The sequence below is a fragment of the Gopherus flavomarginatus genome, chromosome 1 (assembly GCF_025201925.1).
Source record: "Gopherus flavomarginatus isolate rGopFla2 chromosome 1, rGopFla2.mat.asm, whole genome shotgun sequence".
Classification (NCBI taxonomy): domain Eukaryota; kingdom Metazoa; phylum Chordata; order Testudines; family Testudinidae; genus Gopherus; species Gopherus flavomarginatus.
In genome coordinates this window covers 319,946,952-319,970,879 of record NC_066617.1, presented here as the reverse complement: position 1 = coordinate 319,970,879, position 23,928 = coordinate 319,946,952, and the positions used below count along the sequence as shown (strand labels likewise).

At 42.8% G+C, this 23,928-nt stretch overlaps 1 protein-coding gene across 21 annotated transcripts in view; it reads right to left on the bottom strand.

Moving 5' to 3' along the window:
* Positions 1-22,295, bottom strand: part of SUPT20H (SPT20 homolog, SAGA complex component) — a 61,192-nt gene extending 38,897 nt beyond the window's left edge. For 19 of the 21 annotated variants that reach the window (XM_050937184.1, XM_050937186.1, XM_050937191.1 and 16 more), the window contains exons 1-5: positions 22,207-22,295; positions 20,616-20,712; positions 14,577-14,612; positions 13,411-13,469; positions 13,264-13,330 (exon numbers count right to left, since the gene is read on the bottom strand). In XM_050937184.1, the coding sequence (XP_050793141.1) occupies positions 13,264-13,330; positions 13,411-13,469; positions 14,577-14,612; positions 20,616-20,618 (165 nt within the window). In that variant the 5' untranslated portion in view covers positions 20,619-20,712; positions 22,207-22,295. Of the gene's footprint in view, positions 1-13,263; positions 13,331-13,410; positions 13,470-14,576; positions 14,613-20,615; positions 20,713-22,206 lie in introns of those variants that run through there. The other 2 variants (XM_050937190.1, XM_050937197.1) reach the window with 2 other exon arrangements.
* Positions 22,296-23,928: the final 1,633 nt, after the last annotated feature.

The following is a 23,928-nucleotide window of genomic DNA, read 5'->3' as shown; positions in this document are numbered from 1 at the left end:
CCCTTGACAAATTGTTCCAACATTAAGTTACCTTCACAGTTAAATTCACACTTTATTTCCAGTGTGAATTTGTCTGGCTGCAACTTCCAGCCACTAGATGATGTTATACCTTTCTCTGATTGACTGATGTGAGGCTGAGAGGTTTAAATTACCCTCATCATACCGTTTAACCTTTGTAAATATTGGCATAAGATTAACTTTTTCCAGTCTTCTGGAATTTCCATAGTACTCCAACACTTATTGAAAAACCAACATTAACAGTCCAGCTCCTCAGGCAGCTCTTTTAAAACACTTGCAGACACTTATCTGGACCTGCTGATTTAAAAAAGTCTTAAGTTTAATGCGTTAAAGGATAAGCACTGCAGATAATTGTGGCTCAGGGTATGTCTTCACTACCGGCCGTATCGGCGGGCAGCAATCGATTTCTCAGGGATCGATATATCGTGTCGCATCTAGACGCGATATATCGATCCCCGAACGAGCTCCTGTCGACTCCGGAATTCCACCAATGCAAACGGCGGTAGCGGAGTCGACAGGGGGAGCCAGGACATCAATCCTGCGGTGTGAGGACGGTAGGTAACTCGATCTAAGATACTTCGACTTCAGCTACACTATTCACGTAGCTGAAGTTACGTATCTTAGGTCGATTTCTCCCCCACTGTAGACTAGCCCTCAGTGTTATTTATTCCTGCAGCAGTTTAGTTTGTCTCCATTTACTAGCCTGTTTTTTAGTAGAATGGGGAAGTGCATCCAGCCAAAGAGGTCCTTCCAACCTCTGCTACCGTTATGACACTTGTCTCATAGCTCCTGCATTTGCTCCTAAAAGCAGCTCTATAGCCCAGAAGCTGTTTTTTTTTTTGTTTACCATGTTTGTACTAGTATGAAATAGTTTCTAACATGAAGTTCAAAGACTTATTCAAATGATTTTCAATAACTAACCCTGTGCATTCACAATTGCATACGGGCAAGTTGCCAGGAGGCTCCCTTCCATAGAAATGCTCATGGCCTGCATTACAAACATTTTCATCTCAAGGCTGTGGTGATCCTGAGATTTTTACTTGATGTAGGCCTGATTTTCCACCTCACATAGGCCCAGTTTGGAAGATTAACTAAATATCTGTCTTATGATTCTTCTAGGGTTCAGACACAGGAATGCTGCAGGTCAAAATCTAGAGAGAGCAAACTGCTCTGGGAATTGCATCAACTGAGCCTGTTCTCTCCCTGCCACATCTGAAGAAGCAGCAGGTCACCAGAAGACAATACTAGTCCTTGAGAGGAGGCAGAGAAAAGATGACAGTGGTGGTAGAAGCACCACAAAAGATTAAGTAAAGAAAGCATTTGCTTGGGGATAGGGTGGTCCCGCAATTAATGTCATAGTTCTAGGGGCCCCTCATTTCTGATTGGGGTAGGGTTGCCAATTGTCTATTCACACACACCCAAACATCCTTGAACACACCTCCTGCTCCACCCCATCCCCCTTTCCTCTGTTGCTCACACTTCCGCACCCTCACTCACTTTCACCAGGTTGGGGCAGGGGGTTGGGGTACAGGCTCTGGGCTGGGGCCGAGGGGTTCATAATGTGGGAAGAGGCTCTGGGCTGAACCCTGGGGCTGGGGGTTGTGGTGCAGGGGTGTGTGCGCAAGCTCTGGGAGGGGGCTCAGAGCTGGGGCAGAGTGTTGGGGTTCAGGAGGAGTGCAGGCTCCGACCAAGAGGTGCTTACCTCCAGCGGCTCCCGGTTGGCGGTGCAGGAGCTGAAGACGCCACCTGCCTGCCTTGGCTCCGCACAGCTCCCAGAAGCTACCACCATGCCCAGCCAATGGGAGCTGCGGAGTTGGTGCTGGAGGCGGGGGCAGTGCGCTGAGTCCCCTCCTGCTCCCCACTCCAAGGGCCGCAGGGATGTGCTGGCCACTTCTGGGAGTGGCACAGGGCCAGGGCTTGCAAGGAACCTGACTTAGTCCCCTGTGCCACCAGAGTTTTAGCACTTAAAATCAGATTTCTTTTAGCCCAATCCTCCAATTTGTCTAGGTCACTCTGGACCCTATCCCTACCCTCCAGCGCATCGACCTCTCCCCCCAGCTTAGTGTCATCTGCAAATTTGCTGAGGGTGCAATTAATCCCATCATCCACATTATTAATAAAAAGATGTTAAACAAAACAGGCCCCAGGACTGACCCCTGGGGCACTCCGCTTGATACCAGCTGCCAACTAGACATCGAGCCGTTGATCACGAGCCGTTGAGCCTGAAAATCTAGCCAGCTTTCTATCCACCTCATAGTCCATTCATCCAATCCATACTTTTTTAAACTTGCTGGCAAGAATACTGTGGGAAACTGTACCGAAAGCTTTGCTAAAGTCAAAATATATCACCTCCACTGCTTTCCCCATACCCACAGAACCAGTTATCTCATCACAGGAGGCAATCAGGTTGGTCAGGCATGCCTTGCCCTTGGTGGATCCATGTTGACTGTTCCTGATCACCTTCCTCTCCTCCAAATGCTTCAAAATGGATTCCCTGAGTATCTGCTCCATGATTTTGCCAGGGACTGAACTGAGGCTGACTGGTCTGTAGTTCTCTTTCTTCCCTTTTTAAAATATGGGCACTATATTTGCCTTTTTCCAATCGTCTAGGACTTTTCCAAGCGCCATGAATTTTCAAAGATAATGGCCAATGGCTCTGCAATCACATCCGCCAACTGCCTCAGCACCCTTGAATGCATGGTCACTGCTGCCTAGGTGGCCACCCACTTCTACTTCCCCTACTAATTCTTCCCTGTTTGCAAGCAGCAGGTCAAGAAGAGCAAGGCCCCTCTTCAATTCCTCCAGCATTTGTACCAGGAAGTTGTCCCCAACACTCTCTAAAATCTTCCTGGACATTGCTGTATTGCTCTCCTAGCAGATGTCAGGGTGACTGAAGTCCCCCATTAGAACTAGGGGCTGTGATCTGGAAACTTCAGTTAGTTGTCTGAAGCAAGCCACATCTACCTCATCCTTCTGATCTGGTGGTCTATAGCACACGTCCACCACGACATCACCCTTATTGCTCTCGTCTCTAAACTTAACCCAAAGACTCTCAACAGGCTTTTCTCCAGTTTCAAACTGGAGCTCTGAACAATCAGACCGCTCTCTTACATACAATGCAACTCCTCTACCTTTCCTCCCACATCTGTCCTTCCTGAACAGTTTATATCCATCCATGACAGTGCTCCTGTCATTTGAACTGCCCTACCAAGTTTCTGTTATTCACGTCATAGTTCCTTGATTGTGCCAGGACTTCCAATTCTTTCTGCTTGTTTCCCAGGCTTCTTGCGCACCTAAGATAACTAGCCGATTGCTCTACTTTCTCAGTATGAATCAGCTGGTTTCCTGTCTTGTACCCTCCTCCTTGTGTTTCCTCCCAGTATCCCACTCCCCCACTTACCTCTGGGCTTAGGTCACCATCCCCTGGCAAACCTTGTTTAAAGCCCTCCTCACTAGGTTAGCAAGCCTGCCTGCAAAGATGCTCTTCCCTCTCTTCGTTAGGTGGATCTCATGTCTTCCTAGCACTCCTTCCCAGAAGAGCATCCTATGGTTGAAGAATCCAAAGCCCTCTCTCCGACACCACCTGAGTAACCATGCATTCACCTCCACAATTCGACGGTCCCTACCCTGGGCCTTTTCCTTCAACAGGGAGGATGGATGAGACCACCACTTGAGCCTCAAACTCCTTTATCTTTCTTCCTAGAGACACATACTCTGCAGTGATCCGCTCAAGGTTATTCTTGGCAGTATGATTGGTGCCCAAGTGGAGAAGTAGGAAGGGGTAGCAGTCTATGGTCTTGATCAGTCTCGGAAAAAACTCCATCACATCCTGGATTCTAGTTCCAGGCAAGCAGCACACTTCGAGTCTTCGGTCGGCGGATGGATGATTCTGACCCCCTTAGGAGGGAGTCTCAGACCACCACCATCCGTCTCCTCCTCTTGGGAGTGGTAGTCATGGAACCCCCATCCCTAAGACAATGCATCCCATGCCGTCTGGCCGATGGGGTCTCCTTCTGATACCTTCCCTCAGAGGGCTCTTCTAAATCCTTCTCTGCCGCAGTACCAGTACAGAGAGCCTGAAAACAGTTTCACACCTCCATCTGCATTGGGGGTACACGGGTTCCCCTCTTTCTTCATCTGGATGCACATGCTGCCAATATTCTTCCCTGCTCCACACTGCACTCTCTGAATCTTCAGCACATTTTGCTTCCAGAACCAAACCCTGACTTCTATCCAGAAAATCTTCATTTTCTCTCATGCAACGCAGGGTTGATATTTGGTTCTCTAGTCCTCTAACCTTCTCTTCCAATATGCAAACCAGCCTGCACTTCATACAGACAAAGTCGCTTCTGTCCTCTGGGAGAAAGACAAACATGGAACATTCTGAGCAGGCCACAACAACTCATCACTCACTATCCATGTCTTCCTTCCAAGAGGCTCCTCAGATGTTGTATGTACTGCTCACAGGAGCCTGAAAGGGAAAACCACTCTGTGCCAACTCCCTCTGTTTGCCTGTCCTCTGTTCACTGCTCACTCGGTTCGCAACTGGCTGCCTTTTTATAAGGCTGCTGGCTCAAAGCCGGTGGCCCGGTTCAAAGCCTTCCCTCCAATCAACCACTCAAGCCTCACCTGGAACAAAACACTCCCAATTCACACTTTTCAATCAAACACCAACACAGTCAAACGGTCACACTATTCAAACAAACAATCACAAGGATTGTCTAATAAGAAAGTATGGTTGAGTTTTTGAACAAGTATGGCTGTCAATTAATTGCAGTTAACTCGTGATTTAATTATGATTAATTTTTATGAGTTAAAGTATTAATCATGATTAATCGCTGGTTTAATAGTATTCTATTGTTTAGCAGTGCTAATTGATATTTATTAAATATTTTTGGATATTTTTCTACATTTTCAAATATACTGATTTCAATTACAACACAGAATACAAAGTGTACAGTCCTCACTTTATATTATTTTTTATTCCAAATATTTGCACTGTAAAAGTAATAAACAAAATAAATAGTATTTTTCAATTCATGTCATACAAGTACTATAGTGCCATCTCTATCGTGAAAGTGCAACTTACAAATGTAGAATTTTTTTGTTTTGTTACAGAACTGTATTCAAAAACAAAACAATGTAAAACCTTAGAGCCTATTAGTCCACTCAGTCCTACTTCTTGTTCAGCCAATCACTAAGACAAACAAGTTTGTTTACAGTTACAGGAGATAATGCTGCCTGCTTATTTACAATGTCACCTGAAAGTGAGAACAAGCATTTGCATTGCACTTTTGTAGCCGGCATTGCAAGGTATTTATGTGCCAGATATGCTAAACATTCATATGCCCCTTCATGCTGTCCAAGGCCAATGCAGGTTTGAGTAAGGATTTGATTGAGTGAGGAAAATCAAAACGAAAACAGATTGTAATTCAAAATCAAGTGGTTGTTTATTAATGGGGAATGAGTTGCAAATTGGGCTGGGGAGGAGCACTTTTACCAACAATACTATCAGAATAAGAATATACATACAACTTGAAACAATCTGTTTACATTCAACAACAAAAAAACCAAGCAGTCTATAATCAACTGCACACTAAAAATCAGAACAGATACACAAAACTAAGTAAACTGTGCGCACATTAACCAAATATTGTAAAATACAACAATTAACCACAATAGCAATTAATACAACAATTTAACTTTTATATACTATATACACATCTTGGTATCAAGTAAGGGAGGGAAAAAAGGAAAGAGGCTAAACAAAACAGAGTATTTACAGCACACTCCAGGTGCAGCTGACCAGCAGTACAGACACCAAGGGCATGACGAATTGGTGGGAAAATAAACCAAAAAAAGAAATCAAATCGACATGACCCGAGCCAGCTAAATCCGGAGGAGACCCAGGCTGAAAGGGTGATCAGGCCTTTCAGCTAGCCTGCGGATACTCCTGCAGATTTTGGCACAAGACATAGTTTTATTCAAAGACTCTCTTACTCATGTCAGCGTCTGATTGGTCCCTAGCTCCTTCACCAACCAGGTTCCGAGCTGGTGCCCTCTACATCAATGGGAGCTGCACCCGGCACACTACCTTTGCACACAGCTCTATACTTTTGCACACAGTACTAACTGACCTTTTGACTGACAGAAGGTTCGAGAGCAGGCACACTGGTATTTTTGCACACGGCACTAGTCTGACCCTTAGTTGACCAGGGAAAAAGAACGGGAATAGGCACACAGCACTATAAAGTTGCACACAGTACCAACGTGACCTTTTGACCGACAATTGGCCAGATGCTGTGTTTAAGCATAGGCTTTAGGACTGCAACACATGCTTCAACTACCCTTCCAGAGGACATCCTTCCACATTAATGACGCTCATTAAAAAAAAAATCATGTGTTAATGAAATTTGTGAATGAACTCCTTGGGGAAGAATTTTGTCTGTCTCCTGCTTGGATACCTGCATTCTGCCATATATTTCATGTTATAGCAGTCTCAGATGATGACCCAGCAAGTGTTGTTCGTTTCATGAACACTTTCGCTGCAGATCTGACAAAAAACGGAAAGAAGATACCAATGTGAGATTTCTAAAGATAGCTACAGCTCTCAACCCAAGGTTTAAGTGTCTGCCAAAATCCAAGAGGGACAAGAGTGGAGCATGCTTTCAGAAGTCTTAAAAGAGCAATACTCCGATGCAGAAACTACAGAACCAGAACCACCAATAAATAAATAAATAAAATAAATAAATAAATAAAAGTTAAAATAAATAAATAAAAATCAACCTTCTGCTGGTGGCATCTGACTCAGATAATGAAAATGAGCATACGTTGGTCCACACTGCTTTGGATCATTATTGAGCAGAACTCGTCATCAGCATGGACGCATTTCTCTTGGAATGGTGGTTGAAGATGAAGGGACAAATGAATCTTTAGAGCATCTGGCATGTAAATATCTTGCAATGCCAGCTATAACTGTGCCATGCGAACATCTGTTCTCACTTTCAGGTGACATTGTAAACAAGAAGCAGGCAGCACAGGACTTGGTGGTGACGGGGGACTTCAACTACCCAGACATTTGTTGGGAAAATAACACATCAGGGCACAGATTATCCAATAAATTCTTGGAATGAATTGGAGACAATTTTTTATTTCAAAAGGTGTAGAAAGCTACTGGGGGGAGGCTGTTCCAGATTTGATATTGACAAATAGGAAAGAACTGGTTGAGAATTTGAAAGTGGAAGGCACCTTTGGTGGAAGTGATCATGAAATGATAGAGTTCATAATTCATAAGGAATGGTAGGAGGGAGAACAGCAAAATAAAGATAGTGGATTTCAAGAAGGCAGACTTTAGCAAATTCAGGGAGTTGGTAGGTAATATCCCATGGGAAGCAAGTCTAAGGAGAAAAACAATTGCAGACAGTTGGCAGTTTTTCAAAGAGACATTATTAAGGGCACAAGAGGAAACTATCCCACTGCATACGAAAGATAGGAAGAATGGCAAGAGACCATCCTGGCTAAACCAGGAGATCTTCAATGATCTAAAGAGACCTATAAAAAGTGGAAACTAGGTCAAATTACATAGGATAAATATAAACAAACAAAACAAGTATGTAGGGACAAAATTAGAAAGGCCAAGGCACAAAACAAGATCGAAACAGCCATAGAGAGCAACAAGAAAACATTCTACAAATACATTAGAAGCAAGAGAAGACCAAGGACAGGATAGGCCTGTTACTCAATGGGGGGTGAGGGGGAGGGGAGGACGAGACAATAGAAAATGTGGAAATGGCAGAGGTGCTTAATGACTTCGTTTTGGTTTTTACCAAGACTGGTGGTGATTTGGACGTCTAACATAGTGAATGCCGGTGAAAATGAGGTAGGAACAGAATAGGCTAAAATAGGGAAAGAACAAGTTAAAAATTACTTAGACAAATTAGATGTCTTCAAGTCACCAGAGCCTGATGAAATGCATCCTAGAATACTTAAGGAGCTGACTGAGGAGATATCTGAGCCATTAGCAATTCTCTTTGAAAAAAGTCATGGAAGATGGGAGATATTTCAGAAGACTGGAGAAGGGCAAATATAGTGCCCATCAATAAAAAGGGAAATAAGGACAACCAGGAAATTACAGAAGTTAAATTGACTGGTCTGTACCTAGAAAGATAATGGAGCAAATAATTGATCAAACAATTTGCAAACATCTATAAGATAATAAGGTGACAAGTAACAGTCAGCATGGATTTGTCAAAAACAAATAGTGTCAAACCAACCAGATAGCTTTCTTTGACAGGGTAACAAGCCTTGTGGATAGGGGGCAAAAAACAGTAGATGTGGTATATCTTGTCTTTAGTAAAGCTTTTGATACTGTCTCACATGACCTTCTCATAAACAAATTAGGGAAACGCAACCCAGATTGAGCTACTACACGGTGGGTGCAAAACTGGTTGGAAAACCATTCCCAGAGAGTAATCATCAGTGGTTCCCAGTCATGTTGGAAGGACATGATGAGTGGGGACCCGCCGGGATCAGTTCTGGGTCTGGTTCTCTTCAATATCTTCATCAAAGATTTAGATAATGGCACAGAGTACACTTATAAAGTCTGCGGACGATACCAAACTGGTAACGGTTGCAAGTGCTTTGGAAGACAGGATTAAAATTCAAAATGATCTAGCCAAACTGGAGAAATGACCTGAAGTAAACAGGATGAAATTCAATAAGGACAAATGCAAAGTACTCCATTTAGAAAGGAATAATCAGTTGCATACATACAAAATGGCAAATGACTACCTAGGAAGGAGTACTGTGGAAAGGGATCTAGGAGTCATAGCATAGTGTAACGCTGTTGCAAATAAAGCAAACATCATTCTGGGATGTATTAGCAGGAATGTTGTAAGCAAGACACGAGAACTAATTCTTCCGCTCTACTCCGCTCTGATTAGGCCTGAACTGGAGTATTGGGTCCAGTTCTGGGCACCATATTTCAGGAAGGAAGTGGACAAATTGGAGAGAGTCCAGAGAAGACCAACAAAAGTGATTAAATGTCTAGAAAACATAACCTATGAGGGAAGATTGAAAAAAAAGGGTCTGTTTAGTCTGGAAAAGAGAAGACGGAGAGGGGACATGTAAAAGGTTGCTACAAGGAAGAGGAAGAAAGTTGTTCTCTTTAACCTCTAGGGATAGGAGAGGACGCAACGGGCTTAAATTGCAACAAGGGAGGTTTAGGTAGGATATTAGGAAAAGCTTCCTAACTGTTAGGGTGGTTAAGCACTTGAATAAACTGCCTAGGGAGGTTGTGGAATCTCCATCATTGGAGATTTTTAAGAGCAGGTTAGACAAACACCTGTCAGGAATGGTCTACTGAACTAAATGACCTCTCGAGGTCCCTTCCAGTTGTATGATTATATCCTAGAAATGTAAACAAACCTGTTTGTCTGAGCAATTGGTGAACAAGAAGTAGGACTGAGTAGACTTGTAGGCTCTAAAGTTTTAGAATATTTTACTTCTGAGTGGCATTATTTTTTGTACATAATTATACATTTGTTAAGTTCAACTTTCATGACAAAGATTACACTACAGTACTTGTATTAGGGGAATTGAAAAATACCATTTCTTATGTTTTTACAATGCAAATATTTGTAATAAAAAATAAATATAAAGTGAGCACTGTACACTTTGTATTCTGTGTTGTAATTGAAATAAATATATTTGACAATGTAGAAAAACAAAAATATTTAAATGGTATTCTATTATTAACAGTGCAATTAATCACGTAATTTATCATGATTAATTTTTTTAATCGCTTGACAGCCCTAATAATAACCAAGTGCAGTGTAACATCAATAGGTGCCACCAATTAAGGTTGCTCAACACTTCCCATTGCAAAACTATATTTAGTTCCTTATAACTTTACCAAACTTTTACCATTCGGTCTGAAGTTTTCAGTGCCAGGTGTCTGCATCAGGTTGAAATTTTTTAGAGAATTTCAGATTAAATAGTTCAGCAATTACCAGTGATAAGGCTAGGATAAAATATGTTTTGCCAGTATTAAGTTCTGGTGACCTTTTCTCCCTAATGCTCTAGTGCACCTAGAAAAGTTTCTAGGACTTGATATGTGGCAGAAGGAGGCATAGATATGCCTTTTGTTGTCCCCATGAAATTCTCCCAAATTTGGCCAAGTTATAAGACTCTGGGGGAAAATCCAAAGTTTGCACACGCAGAGACTTCAATTTTAGTGGGCATGGAGTGACTGGGACCAGGAACTGGTGATGGAAGAACACAGAAATCACACCAGAAGCTGAGGGATGGGATGAAAAATCAAAACGTTAATGTGTGGCCCTAGGCATTTTTACTTCATGGTACTCAAACCCTGCCCTGAAGACAGAATTATTAGTTTCTTCATAGACTTTTCTATGTTACTCACCACCACAATATCCAAACATTCATAACTTCACAAACATTCATTTTGCACAACACTCCTGTGAGTTGAAGGATATAATCCCCTTAATACAGATCAGGAGCTGAGGCACAGAGATTAAAGGCTCAGAAGATTTTGGATGCCCAATTTGAGATATTTAGGACCTGATTTTTCAGAGTATTTGGCATTATATAGCACTTATACGATCAAAGTGCAGCTCCCACTGGCTCAGAATATTGTTTTCTTCCCCAGCTATTCAGTTTTGCCAACCAGACTACCTTAGTTTTATTTCTGGAAATTAAAGAGCTACATCATCAATATATAGCCTTGGCAGATATTCCAACATATACCAATATTTATTTTAAAACATTTTTTCTCTTTTTCTCTCTTTAAATTTTCACATTTGTGGGAAGTTATGGCAGGCTCAGATAAGTATTTAATGACCATACATGTTGAGATTCAAATAGTTAAAGCTTTATAGCCATTAAAATGCAAATTGTCAACATCATGTCAAAATATACATAGCAAATAACCTTATACCAAACTCTAATAAAAGCTCAAGAAGCACTTTTCTTACTATGCCTATCTGTGAATTGATCATCATCAACGGAAATATTTTTCCATCAGTTTGTGCGTGTACGGTGAAACAGATATTTACCAATAAAAATCTAACCTTTCCAAGCCTACAAATATAGTATTTGGCACATCCATATTTGATGGCAGCACCTTACACATACTGAAGTTGATATGTGTAGAGGTAGAAATGGTTTCCAACATTATCTTCCCATTAAGGAAAAATATCTTCCAAAGGTCCTGACCAACATCCTGTACTGTGAAGATCCATTACTGAAAATAAGGTCAGGATGTCTATTCTAATAGCCAGCATTTTAATTTAGTGAATTAGGGCACTAAACAGAGCTTCATGGGGTAAAGTATCTTCTAAATCAAAAATAATCCCCTTTGTATTCTTATGGACCAGGAGTTTACAACCATATTCCTGGTTTCATTTTAATCCTTCACTCCATTTCACCACTTGTGATGCATCTTAATTGCTGGGTAAACACTAGTTTGCTGACTGCCTTCCTCTTTTGCCATACTTGGATTATACAGTTGATTTCTACTTGAACCCTCCATGACGGTTCAATGTACTGATCAAACTTCTCAAAAAGGTTCTCCCTACCTAGCTTCCAGCTATTACAACCTACCCAATTCTCCCCTCACACAAACATTACAATTCAACTCCATGCCTCTGGACCACCCTATCCTTCCCATCAACATTGAGCCTCACACCTTCTTCTACATATTCAGCCCTACTCTCTTGCAAGTGTGCAAGAGCACCAGTGTCTTCCTAGCTCTCTAGGATATTAGTATACTTACAGCAAAAAAAAAAAAATAACCTATTGCTGCCTGCCTTATTGCCATAATCCTCCTAATTTCCTCTAGACCCCCTAACTAGCTGCTGCAACTAACCTAAATCCTCCTCCTCTCCCGCCTGCTAAAACCTAATTCACCCAGCCCACTGCCCTGATGAAATTAAAGTTGTGAATAAAGTATAGGAGAGGAGATTAAAATGGCATCTACATTCACTACAATTTGTGATGCCAAATAATCTCGACTACAATCAGCACCCAAAATCACAAAACCAAAGCCATTATCAGGCAAACCAAAACAGCAGCAATTCAGTGATGGGCATATATACACCATTCCTACAGTTTCTCCCTCTCCCCCTTTCCCCAGCCCCCAACAATAGGTTTGTTTCAATTTCTTGTTTTGTTTTTTAAGTGAGAGTGCTGTTGAAGTAGATTCCCTATGCTATTTTTAGCAGACATGCCAAGGGAAGTACATTTTAGTGTACAGTACTGACATTTCATCCATGGCTTTTAAGCCTTAAATTCGTCAGATGAGGCTCTTTTCTTAGGTTTGAAAAAGACTTCACAATACACATCTACCCCAATATAACGCGGTCCTCGGGAGCCAAAAAAAAAATCTTACTGCGTTACAGGTGAAACCATATTATATCGAACTTGCTTTGATCCTCCAGAGTGCGCAGCCCCCGACCCCCCGAGCACTGCTTGACAGCATTATATCTGAATTCATGTTATATTGGGTCTCATTATATCGGGGTAGAGCTATTTGACAACAATGCAGCAGTTATCCCAGGAACAAGATGGCAATTTAAAATCGAAGACAGTCAAGTCTACTTCTTCACTAGTAGCCAAAGTAAGCAGAAAAAACACTGCAGGTCCTTTGACAGTAGTAACATTAGTAGGATTGGACTCCAAGTACAAACACTGGCCCTAAACACACTCTCACTAGTTATCATGGTATAGGTTCTAGCACTAACACTCAGATCTCTCAGTAAGCCCCAGACACTGAGGCCCCTACTGTATTGATACTGTTATTACAGTGAACTTGTTAGACACTTATGGCTCTCTGGTACTCCGCTGGATAGCAAAGTAGCTCATTTATGGTAAAGGGTGCACACCACAGCAGCACGATAGTAGCCATCTACTTTCTCTGGCTGAAATTCTATTATGGCCTCTTTTAAATTACACTAGAGTAACTGATTAGTTATTGGACCAGTCCTATTATTCTTTCTACTTCATACTGAACTGAAAAGACGCTTATCTTATAAACCTAGTCTGTACAAATAATGTGTGATTTCTAGGCTATTCATTAGCTCAGATCTAAGTGCTTCAGTCAAAAGATTTCTGCAAATCTCTTGTGCCATTTGCTGCTGTCTCCTCATTGTTAAAGAGCCTGCTAAACTTGCTTATTTACCTATTTAGAGACTGCACTGAATGGCTACTTAAATAAATTCCACTTACCTTTATTTCAGGCTCTTTTTCACATTCTTCTATATACAAGTCATATAGTTTTTGAAATACTGATTTTCTGAAATTAAGGAAAATGTTAACATAAAAATTGTGTTAAATCAATACAATAAAAAAGTTAAAAATTGAAATATTTGCTACCTTCCACCGGATAAATATTTTCGTTTGGGAGGTCTCTGACGGGCACTTTCAATGACATACTGGAAGAGAAAGGTGCATGAAACTCAACAATTCTAGCAATGTACAAGTTACCTGTAAGAGCCTTAGTATCATTAAAGAAAATTAAGGTTACAATAGTTATTCTGTATTACACAGCCAACATGTCAAACTGTAGTTTTTTAAATGGAGTAAATACTCCTAGAGTGGTCTATAGGAGTAGCAGTTACAAAAGAGTGCTTACTTCAAACCACCAGCTAACAAAGGATTTATTTCATAGCTAAAATTAAAACAAAGTGGCATGTTTCATGATCATCACTATTGCAGTTAAGAAGTAGTTTGAGGTATATGACGCTTTATGCCAATATTTTATATTTACAGTAACAAAACCTTAAAGAAACCTGAAATTTCACTGTATTTGAACCAAGACAATTGCAACCTTCAGATATAATGCTGTTGCCCTGGTACAACTCACTACCTTTGAACGCAGCCAACTGTATTTTAGAAGGCCTACTTTGTTCCTGTGTTTCTCTAACATTTTTTAGAAAGCAGGGCAATTCTAAACAAATGCAAGATGTGTACAATATTTTAGAAAATGTTAGTTAAGACACTCTCAGGTCAAATTTAGCCCTTGATTTAGGTTTTATATAGACAAGCTTTCACAAAATACAAATTCTGGAGGAAACATTGCCATTCTTGACAAAGTGCTGATTGATCATTTGATTTATTTTAATAGAGACAGGTTCTCCCTCTTTTCCCCCCAGATATTCTGAATCCAATATTATATAGAACCTGTATATGAAAACTGACTGATATATTCTTTGCTGGCTGTGGGATGACTTAAATTGCTCACACTAGGTTTATGTAGACTATATAAACAGCATCCTTGTAGGATTCTCCTTGACCAGGATACATAATAGTTTTAAAAATAGGAAAACATTTAAGACTATTTTCATCATGGGAAAGACCAGGCAAGTAGATTCTGTGCCTGGGCTGGTAGTTTTAGTGACAATTTTGCAAAGCTAATGTTCTACACATAGTTTATACAAAAACACCTTCATGTAATATAAATGCACAAAATGTAAACAGGCATTTAAATTTATGCCTGGCACATTATTTACATATTAATAGGCAACTTAGCTACTCCTTACCTCTGCACGATCCAATGCCAGTTCTAAAGCTTGTTGCTGCAAAAATTATAAACAGCTTTCTTAGAAAATGTGTTAACTGATGAAAACCTTGTACGTAACAACCACTCAAACTCTATGACTAGGACTCAAAGTAGTATTAGTTTGTTATTTTTACAGGACTAGCTGATCAAATGTAGGATTCTTTAGCATATACAGAATTCTACCAATAAATTCAGCACTCCGTTTAATTGCATTAACAGTAATTAACTCCATTACAGGATTTGTGTAGATTTGACTGAATTATTAAGTGTTAGAAGGACAGTGATGCCAAACTGTAAGCAGGGCAATATCAAGTTTTAATCAAAACTTGATTTAAAAAAATTGAGGAAAAATAGGTAGGCAAGGCTGTTCTTTGCCATTACCCTGGCTGCCGCCTGCTTGCATCTATTGCATCAGGAAGAGTAGCACTAGTGGAATAAAGGGTGTGTGTGTGTGTGTGTGTGTGTGTGTGTGTGTGTGTGACAGAGAGAGAGACACAGAGAGAAAGACTTAGTAACGGCTAACTGTAAACCATAGTCTTGAAGAAACAAATCAAAGCCCACAGTCACTGATACCAAAGAGTGTGCATTAAAGTAGGTCACCTTCCCATGAGATGGGAACGAAGACGCAAACCTCCATCACTCAGATTCAGTACATTACACTTCTCCTAACAACATGGAGCCACTAAGAAGTGGTCTAGGCCCCTTCCCCAGATATAGAAGCAGCCATTTGGTCAAAAACTGAGCTTTCGCAGAGTTCCTGCCCCAAAGATTCCCTTTGAGGTGGGTTGAAAATTATGTCAGAGCCCATGATTGCACACTGAACTCAAAATCCTGCAAATTGTTCATAGCATCTGATAGCAGAATTCACCAGATAATACTTATTGTAGCTGATTTACAGAATCATAAAAATGTAGAGCAGGAAAGGACCTCGAGAAGTCATAGTAAGCCTAGACCATCCCTAACAGGAGTTTGTCCAACTTGTTTTTTTAAAAGCTTTCAACGATGGGGATCCCATGACCTCTCTTGGAAGCCTATTCCAGAGCTTAACTACCCTTATAGTTGGAAATGTTTTCCTAATACATAACCTAAATCTCCCTTGGTGCCAATTAAGCTCCTTACTACTACTTCTGCTTTCAGTGGACATAAAGAACAACTGATCACTGTCCTCTTTATAACAGCCCTTAACACATTGGAAGACTTATCAGTTCGTCCCTCAGTCTTCTTTTCTCTAGACTAAACATTCCCAGTTTTTTCAACCTGTCCTTGTAGGTCAGGTTTTATAAACCTTTTATCATTTCTGTTGCTCTTCTCTGGACTCTTTCCAATTTGTCCACATCCTTCTTAAATTGTGGTACTCAGAATTGGACACAGTACTCCAGCTGGAGCCTCACCAGCCCCGAGTAGAATGGGACAGTTTTCTCCTGTGTTTTACATACAGCACTCCTGTTAATGCACCCCTGTTAATGCACCCCAGAATGACATTACCCTCTTCTGCAGTTGCAGCACACTGATGACTCATATTCAGTTTGTGGATCCTTTTCAGCAGTGCTATAACCTAAAGAATTATTCCCCATTTTGTAGTTGTGCACTAGGAAGGAAAAATCAATGCACTTGTCTTTATTGAATTTAATCTTTTTGAATTCAGACAAATTCTCTAATTGGTCAAGGTCATTTTGATTTTTAAATCTGCTCTCCAAAGTGCTTGCAACCCCTCCCAGCTTGGTATAATGTGCATATTTTATAAGCATACTCTCTACTCCATTATCCATGTCATTAACTGAAAATATTGACTAGTACTAGACCTAGGACTGATTCTTGAGAGACCCCATTAGATACACGCTCCCAATTTGACAGCAAACCATTGAGAACTACTCTGAGTACGGTTTTTCAGCCAGATGTGCACCCACATTATAGTAATTTCATCTAGACTACATTTCCCTAGTTTGCTTAGGAGAATGTCATATGGAACGGTGTCAAAAACCTTACTAAAAATCAAGTTACATCATCTCTACTGCTTCCCCCATAACCAGTAGGTCAGTAATCCTATCAAAGAAGGAAATTAAGTTGATTTTGCATTTGTTCTTGACAAAACCATGCCAACAACTCTTTATACCCCTATTATCCTCCAGGTGTTTACAAATTGATTTTTAATAATTTGCTCCAGTATCTCTCCAGGTATTGAAGTCAGGCAGACTGGTCTATAATTCCCTGGGTCTTCCTTGTTTCCCTTTTTCAAGGTAGGTACTGTGTTTGCCCTTCTCAGTCTTCTGGGACCTCTCTGATCCTCCAAGAGGCCTCAAAGATAACTGCTCATGACTCCAAGATTGCTTCAGCTAGTTCCAAAAGTGATCTAAGATGAATTTCATCAAGCTTTGCTGAGTTGAATACATGTTAATACTCTTTACCCTGCTCTTTCCCTATTTTGGCTTGCATTCATTCCCCTCACTGCCAGTATTAATTAGGGTTGAATACCTGGTCATCATAAACCCTTTTAGTGAAGTCTGAAGCAAAATATGCATTAAGCACCTCAGCTTTCTTGATGCCATCAGTTATTAGCTCTTCTTCCCAGGGCCGGATTAACATTTTGTGGGCCTAGTGCCAAACATATGTGGGCCCCCCATGGTGGACCCACTCTGCCCAGCCCAGAGCACGGACACTCTTTACAAACCAGCAGCTGCCAGATGTGCAGGGCAAGGCAGGGTAGGCCAGTGTGCATGTGCCCCTTCCCCTCAGGGTGGTCCTATGCCACAATTCCCCTCAATCCTCTATGCCCAGTGCCCCCCTCACCCAACCCCTCCCCACAGACCCCTAGGACAGAATCCTCCACTGAGATCCCTCACAGATCCCTGTGCTCAGCACTCCTCTGACCCACTATTATGCCCAGTGCTCCCGAGCCCAGAGACCCCACCACAATTGCACAGCTCCCTGCATACCACCACCCCCTGCCACCAGACCCCACCACTACTCAGTGCCACAACACACAGACCACTCCCACCTTCCAGCACCGCCCCATCCCTTCTATGTCCAACACCCAAAACACATAACCCCTTCCACCCCCCACTACTCAGTGCCTCCCCAGAGACCCACTCCCCCGCACTCTGTCCCTCATTCGCACTTACTGACCCCACTGGGAGGTGACCGTGTCTACTGGGCTGAGCCAGCAGTGTGGGGATCGCTTTGGCCCCTGGAACAGGAGTGGGGCCTACCCAGGCTGGGCTCACTCAGGACCCACTTGCCTGGCACGGCCTAGGCAAGCCCCTCCTGCCACCCTCCCCACCCCTATTGGCCAAGATCAGCCTGGCCTCTGCACCAGTCCAAGGTGGCTCGGCTCCAGTGAGGCAGGCAGGGTCCCATAGGTGGTGGGCAGCGGAGACTGCTCGGAGCCAAAGCTGCACTGGGGAGCAGGGCAGATCCCCGAAAGCCTGTACAGTCCAGCCGGAGCCAGCAGGCATGCCCAGTCTGCACTGCAGAGCCCGGCTGCTGGACAGGAAGCCCCCTACCAGAGAGCAGGACCTTCTGGCTGGGAGCCGCTCACACAGCAAGGCCTGGGTGCCGGACTGTCCCAGGTGAGAGGCCAGACCTGGTGGTGCGGATGGGTTAGAAGGATCCATAATGCGCTCCTTCCCAGTGTGGGCCTGGTGCCTTTTTGAATCTGTGCAGGGCTCTAAAAATACTCTCTTTCAACTCCCAGGGAAGAATGTCCATACAAGTTCCCTCCAGAGCTGAGCAAACACATGATATCATGTTAGTGCAGTGCACAGGAAGAGAAACTGGCTAGAAAAAGAGTGTGGTAAAAAACAAAATACTCCCTACCCCACCACCTAATCTTTCAGCAACAGTAACCTTAGAAATTACTTGTAACAATAGTAGGTATGAAGTTTTCAGACAGAAGCCTGACTTTCAAGCTGATGCTGTGTCTTTCAACTGTGGAAACCACTGCTACAAAACATTGAGACAGAACGTAACAAGATTCAAGATGTTGAGACATTAAATATTTATATGAATACAGAGAGTTATACTTTCTAGGATAAATGTGCATAACGGATATCAAGACACAGGCTTTTAGGCATAACTCATCCACTGACTGCTTGACATTAAGAAAATACCCAATAGGCATGTTACTGCCTGTCATAAACAGATAGCTAAGGGTTAACGTCTCTTTCACCTGGAAAGAGGTGATCTGAGACACCTGACCAGAGGACCAATCGGGAAGCAAGACTTTTTTGAATCTGGGTGGAGGGAACTTTGTGTGGGAGTCCTTTGTTCTTGGTCTTCTGTCTAACTCTCTCTCGGCTATGAGGGGATTTCTATTTCCTGCTTGTTTTTTTCCATCTCTCGCCTGTGCTCGGCGTCTTTGATTTGTTCTTCGACCTCCATTTTTGTCTTGTTAGGCATGGTTCCTGTTTTCTTGTGTAGGGGTGCCCTCCAGTGTTTATCTTCTGAACTGCAGGTTCTCTGTTGCCTCCTGGGGTCTGCCTAGCAACAGTGCCTTTTTCTCTTTCTTCCTCTAGCTAATTTTTTCAACGTAAAGTAAACCAGAAAAACCACTTTATTTGCATGAGTATAGTGCTGGTATCTGCCTCCTAATGGGAGTGCTATTGTGTGACAAAAGACCCTTAATAGTCTCTTAATGGTTGCTTGCTTAATATGCAAGCCACAACTGCCAGAGAGAGCAGAAAAAAAAATTCTCTCTGGTTCCTTTTTAAAACCAAACTGTTTCTCTCTGCTAAAAAGCCCCTAGCAGAGAAAAGAAAAATATAATATTCCTACTGGCTTCTGGATTCTATCTTTCCCACTACTGCACACCATATCATAAACCTAGTCCCAGATTTGGACCTTAGCGTCCAAAATATGGGGGTTAGCATGAAAACCTCCAAGCTTAGTTACCAGCTTGGACCTGGTAAAGCTGCCACCACCCAAAAAATTAGAGTGTTTTGGGGCACTCTGGTCCCCACAAAAACTTTCCCTGGGGACCCCAAGACCCAAATCCCTTGAGTCTCACAACAAAGGGAAATAATCCTTTTTCCCTTCCCCCCTCCAGGTGTTCCTGGAGAGATACACAGAAGCAACCTCCGTGAATCTAAGCAGAGGGATTCCACCCTCCCCCGTTTCCAGCCTGGAAACACAAGCACTTCCCTCTTCACCCACAAGGAATGCAAAGTCAGGCTAGTAAATCTAACACACACAGATTTCCCCCTGACTTCTTCCTCCCACCAATTCCCTGGTGAGCTGCAGACTCAATTCCCTGGAGTTCCCCACTAAAGAAAAACTCCAACAGGTCTTAAAAGAAAGCTTTATATAAAAAGAAAGAAAAATACATAAAAGTGGTCTCTCTGTATTAAGGTGACAAATACAGGGTCATTTGCTTAAAAGAATATTGAATAAACAGCCTTATTCAAAAAGAATACAATTCAAAGCACTCCAGCAACTATAGACATGTAAATACAAAACAACAAACCATTTTTGTACTCACAACTTGGAAACAGAAGATTAGAAAGCAGGAAATAGAAATCCCCTCATAGCCGAGAGAGAGTTAGACAGAAGACCAAGAACAAAGGACTCCCACACAAAGTTCCCTCCACCTAGATTCAAAAAAAAAAGTCTTGCTTCCCGATTGGTCCTCTGGTCAGGTGTCTCAGATCACCTCTTCCCAGGTGAAAGGGACGTTAACCCTTAGCTATCTGTTTACGACACTGCCTAACTGCCCACTATAGATGTGTGAGTAGGGCTTACACATTCCTCTGGATCATCTAGAACTGGCCACTGTTGGAGACAAGACACAAGAATGGATTTATATGCCAATTCCTATATCCTACTAGCAGTGACTAACTGATTTAGGCACAGCATTCACAAGCTCCACAGAGAGCCTCACCATCAACTGGAGAGTGTTACACTGTTAAGTCACATTTCTGAGGATGTCAGAGACACAAAGGACTTTTCCTTCTCCACCTTCACCTGCCAAACACCCACCACCCTAAAGGCAAGAGTTATTAAAAACATGACATGAATTGTATCTTACCATTGCAATTGAAGTCAAGTGTCCAAATGGCAGATGAAATATTTAGGAGTTTTGGTGCAGTAGGCAAAAAGTCATATTTTTAGGTTCACAAGAGATACTGTAAAGTTGGAGGGAGGAAAAAAATACAATCACCAACTATGTTAAACAACCACTATAACTATTTAAACTGGATGTTTAATGGCAGATTATATCGAATTTATATAGCATCTTTCATCCACTAATACAGAAGTCACCATTGAATACTGTTATCCTGCAAGTGAACCATAGCCATTCTGCATCAACACCACTAGCCAGGAGAAGGAAAATAAACAAACAATCAAAATAAATTATAGGGCCAAATGCCATTACTATACCTGTGGTGTCTTGGCAGACTACCAATATCACCCGTCTCTCTGATAGTATAGTAAAATGGAATATATAATGAAGGAAGTGGTTAGAACATTTATTTTATGATCAAAGAGCCACTGCTGATGGCTTTGATTTTATATAATACTCAAAGGACAGCAGCTCCACCAACTACACCTCCTTGCACCATTTCGAGATGTTCGTTCAGTAATGACTATGGAGTATTAACTACTGAGGTGTTAACAATTTTACTCAGCACACAGGTGCTCCTTAGACATTCTTCATTCAGCTATCAATCAAGTCCAGTACTGTTTCACTTTTAAATTCAACTAAATAGACTTTTCAGATTAATACAACTACTTAAATATAAAGTTTTAAAATCCTGTTTACTAATCATGCTCTTCCCTTTCAGCCTCTCAATGAGGAAACTTGAAAGTCAAAGAGATCAGTTTTACTTTTGGTTCTTAATGTTACATTTCAAACACAGCAGGGGAGTAGTTTAACCATTTCCAGTGGGTTTTATTTTGAAATGTGGAAACATTCCTACTGGTTTTAGGCTCTATAAAGCTTTTTAATAGAGATTTTAAATGACAAATTATGTTTAAATGGACAAACATGTCTCTTATTAGCTATATGCTAGCCAACCTCTTTCCTTGGAAATCTGTCCAGCCTTTGTTTTTGGTCCCAACTCCAGCGATGCACTGTGGGGCTGCTAAGTGATGCTGCGTCTCCAACAAGGACGCTAAGCTCTCGCCTTTAGTGACCAGGATGTGCTAAGCGCTTTCCAAGCCAGCGAAGGCACAATCCCTGGCCTAGAGACCCTGCACCCCACAGCTAAACAGAGGTGGGAGGGACCGCGATCAGGGCAGCGCCTGGCCACGCTCCGGTCCGGATCCGCGGGATTGCCGGGGGCGCGGGGAGGGGCATGAGGCCGGGATCGCAGGCGGGGAGACGGGACAGGCAGGTTTAACTCAGGCCTTGCCAGGGTCCCGTTGGGGGATGCGGTAGCGGCGCCCACCGCTGACAGCGTCGCCGTTGCAGGCATGGGAGCGAGCCGCAGATCCCAGCCGGGAGAGCGATGCTCTAGAGCCGCCCAGACAGCACGGGGAGGGCCGGGGCGGGCCCGGGCGACACCACAGCCGCGGAGAGGCCAGGACAGGAGGCCCTAGCGGCCCGGCCCCGGGGAAGGCGCCGCCCGGAGGGGCACGCGGGGGATTAGACTCGACCTCGCCCGCAGCCCCTTTACCTGCCAACCTCATGTCTGGGGGTCCTGCCCCCGCGGCCCGTTCGTCCGCCCCCACCAGCCCGCGGCCACTTCCGCCCCAGAACTTCCGGGTGCGGCCCGGAAGGGGCGGGAAGAGTTACCCTAGAGACGAGATGGGGGCGGGGGCGTTCCTACCGTGTTGCCATGGTGAGCAAGCTTGGTGTGACTCCCCGTGCCCAGTAGCGGCCGGGGGCGGGAATCCGGGAGCAGGGGTGAGGGGTGAGGCAGTTCTGGAGCCTTCGTCTATTTCCCTACATATGGATCTAGCTTGTAGTGCAGGCACTGACCCTTGCAGCCTCTCCCGCCATGGCTCCCACACTTACCTACCGCTCACTTATCCATACCCAGCGCTGAGTCCCGGCTCTGCCACTGACTTCCTGTGTGACCTTGGGCAAGTCGCCTGTCTCCAGAGCGTAGGAGCCTAAATACCTTGGAGGATGTGGCCCTTAGTAACTCTCTGTACATCTCTTTGCCATCCTCGGGAGCACTTAAAATGGGGGAAATAGTACTTCCCTAGCCATGTTGTGAAGCCAACTATGTGAAAGGTTGTGATTATCACAGAAAGGAGGGTCTTTTCACTACCTAAAGTAGATAAGGCTTGATGCCCATGCTAGTGGAAATTCCTGGGGGGCACAGGTATTTCAGTGCTAGTGGGCAAGTCCATGTCTGGTTGGTGTAGCAGCAATTCATTTTGGAATAAATTACCAAGTCACTTAAAATTTTTAAATCAAGACTAGATATTTTTCTAAAAGATGTGTGCTAGGAATTATTTTGGGGACATTCTGTGTTATACAGGGGGTCAGATGAGATGATCACAATGGCCTTCTGGCCTTTGAATCTATGAATTGTGAAGAGCACAGTGGTGGGGCGGGGGGGGGGGGGGGTGGCAATGGTTCTATGCCTGGGGTGGGATGAATTTTGTTTCACTGTTAGAATTACAAATTTGGTATGAGGGCGGGTTTTCTATAAACATTTGAAGGCTTTCTGCAGAGTTCTATACATTCTACAGTACAAAACCTGCAAATACCTAGAGCCCTGCATGGATACAAAATTTGTATCTGCATCTGATCTGCAATGTGCAAAAACGATCCATGGATATAAAGCAGATATCTGCAGATTTGCAGGGCTTTAGATATACATTTTGGATCTGCATCCATCTGCATCTGCAAAAATGCTCCACAGCTATCCGCATCCGCAAATATTTGCAGATATAAAGTGGATATCCGTGGATTTGCAGGGGTCTACAAATAGCCATCTCTAAACCAACAGAGGCAGCCAGTGGAGGTCGCAGTTCAAGGACAGGCGTCATCATGATGCAACATTCAGGCTGATATTCATTCTGATCACTACTTGTGTGTGTTGGTAAGGGTGGCAGATATTCATTGGCAGGCAGGTGCTCCAAACAATGAGGATCTTTGTGATGCTTGACACTATCTCTGCAGGAGTCAGAGGCAATGGGCTGATCTCAGATTGCATTACAAATCTACTGATAGCATAGATGGAAAGTGGTTTGTCTGTTTGCTTTACTTGAATATTTTTATTATGTATAAGAGTACAACAAAGAAGACAACAAACACAGACACAGAGTAGTATATGTATGTATACTCCTGCGCACATTTAAAATTTCTATGAATTATACAAGTAAGATAGGAGCATCAAGATCAAGATACAAACGTAAAATGGTATGTTTAGAGATAAGTATCT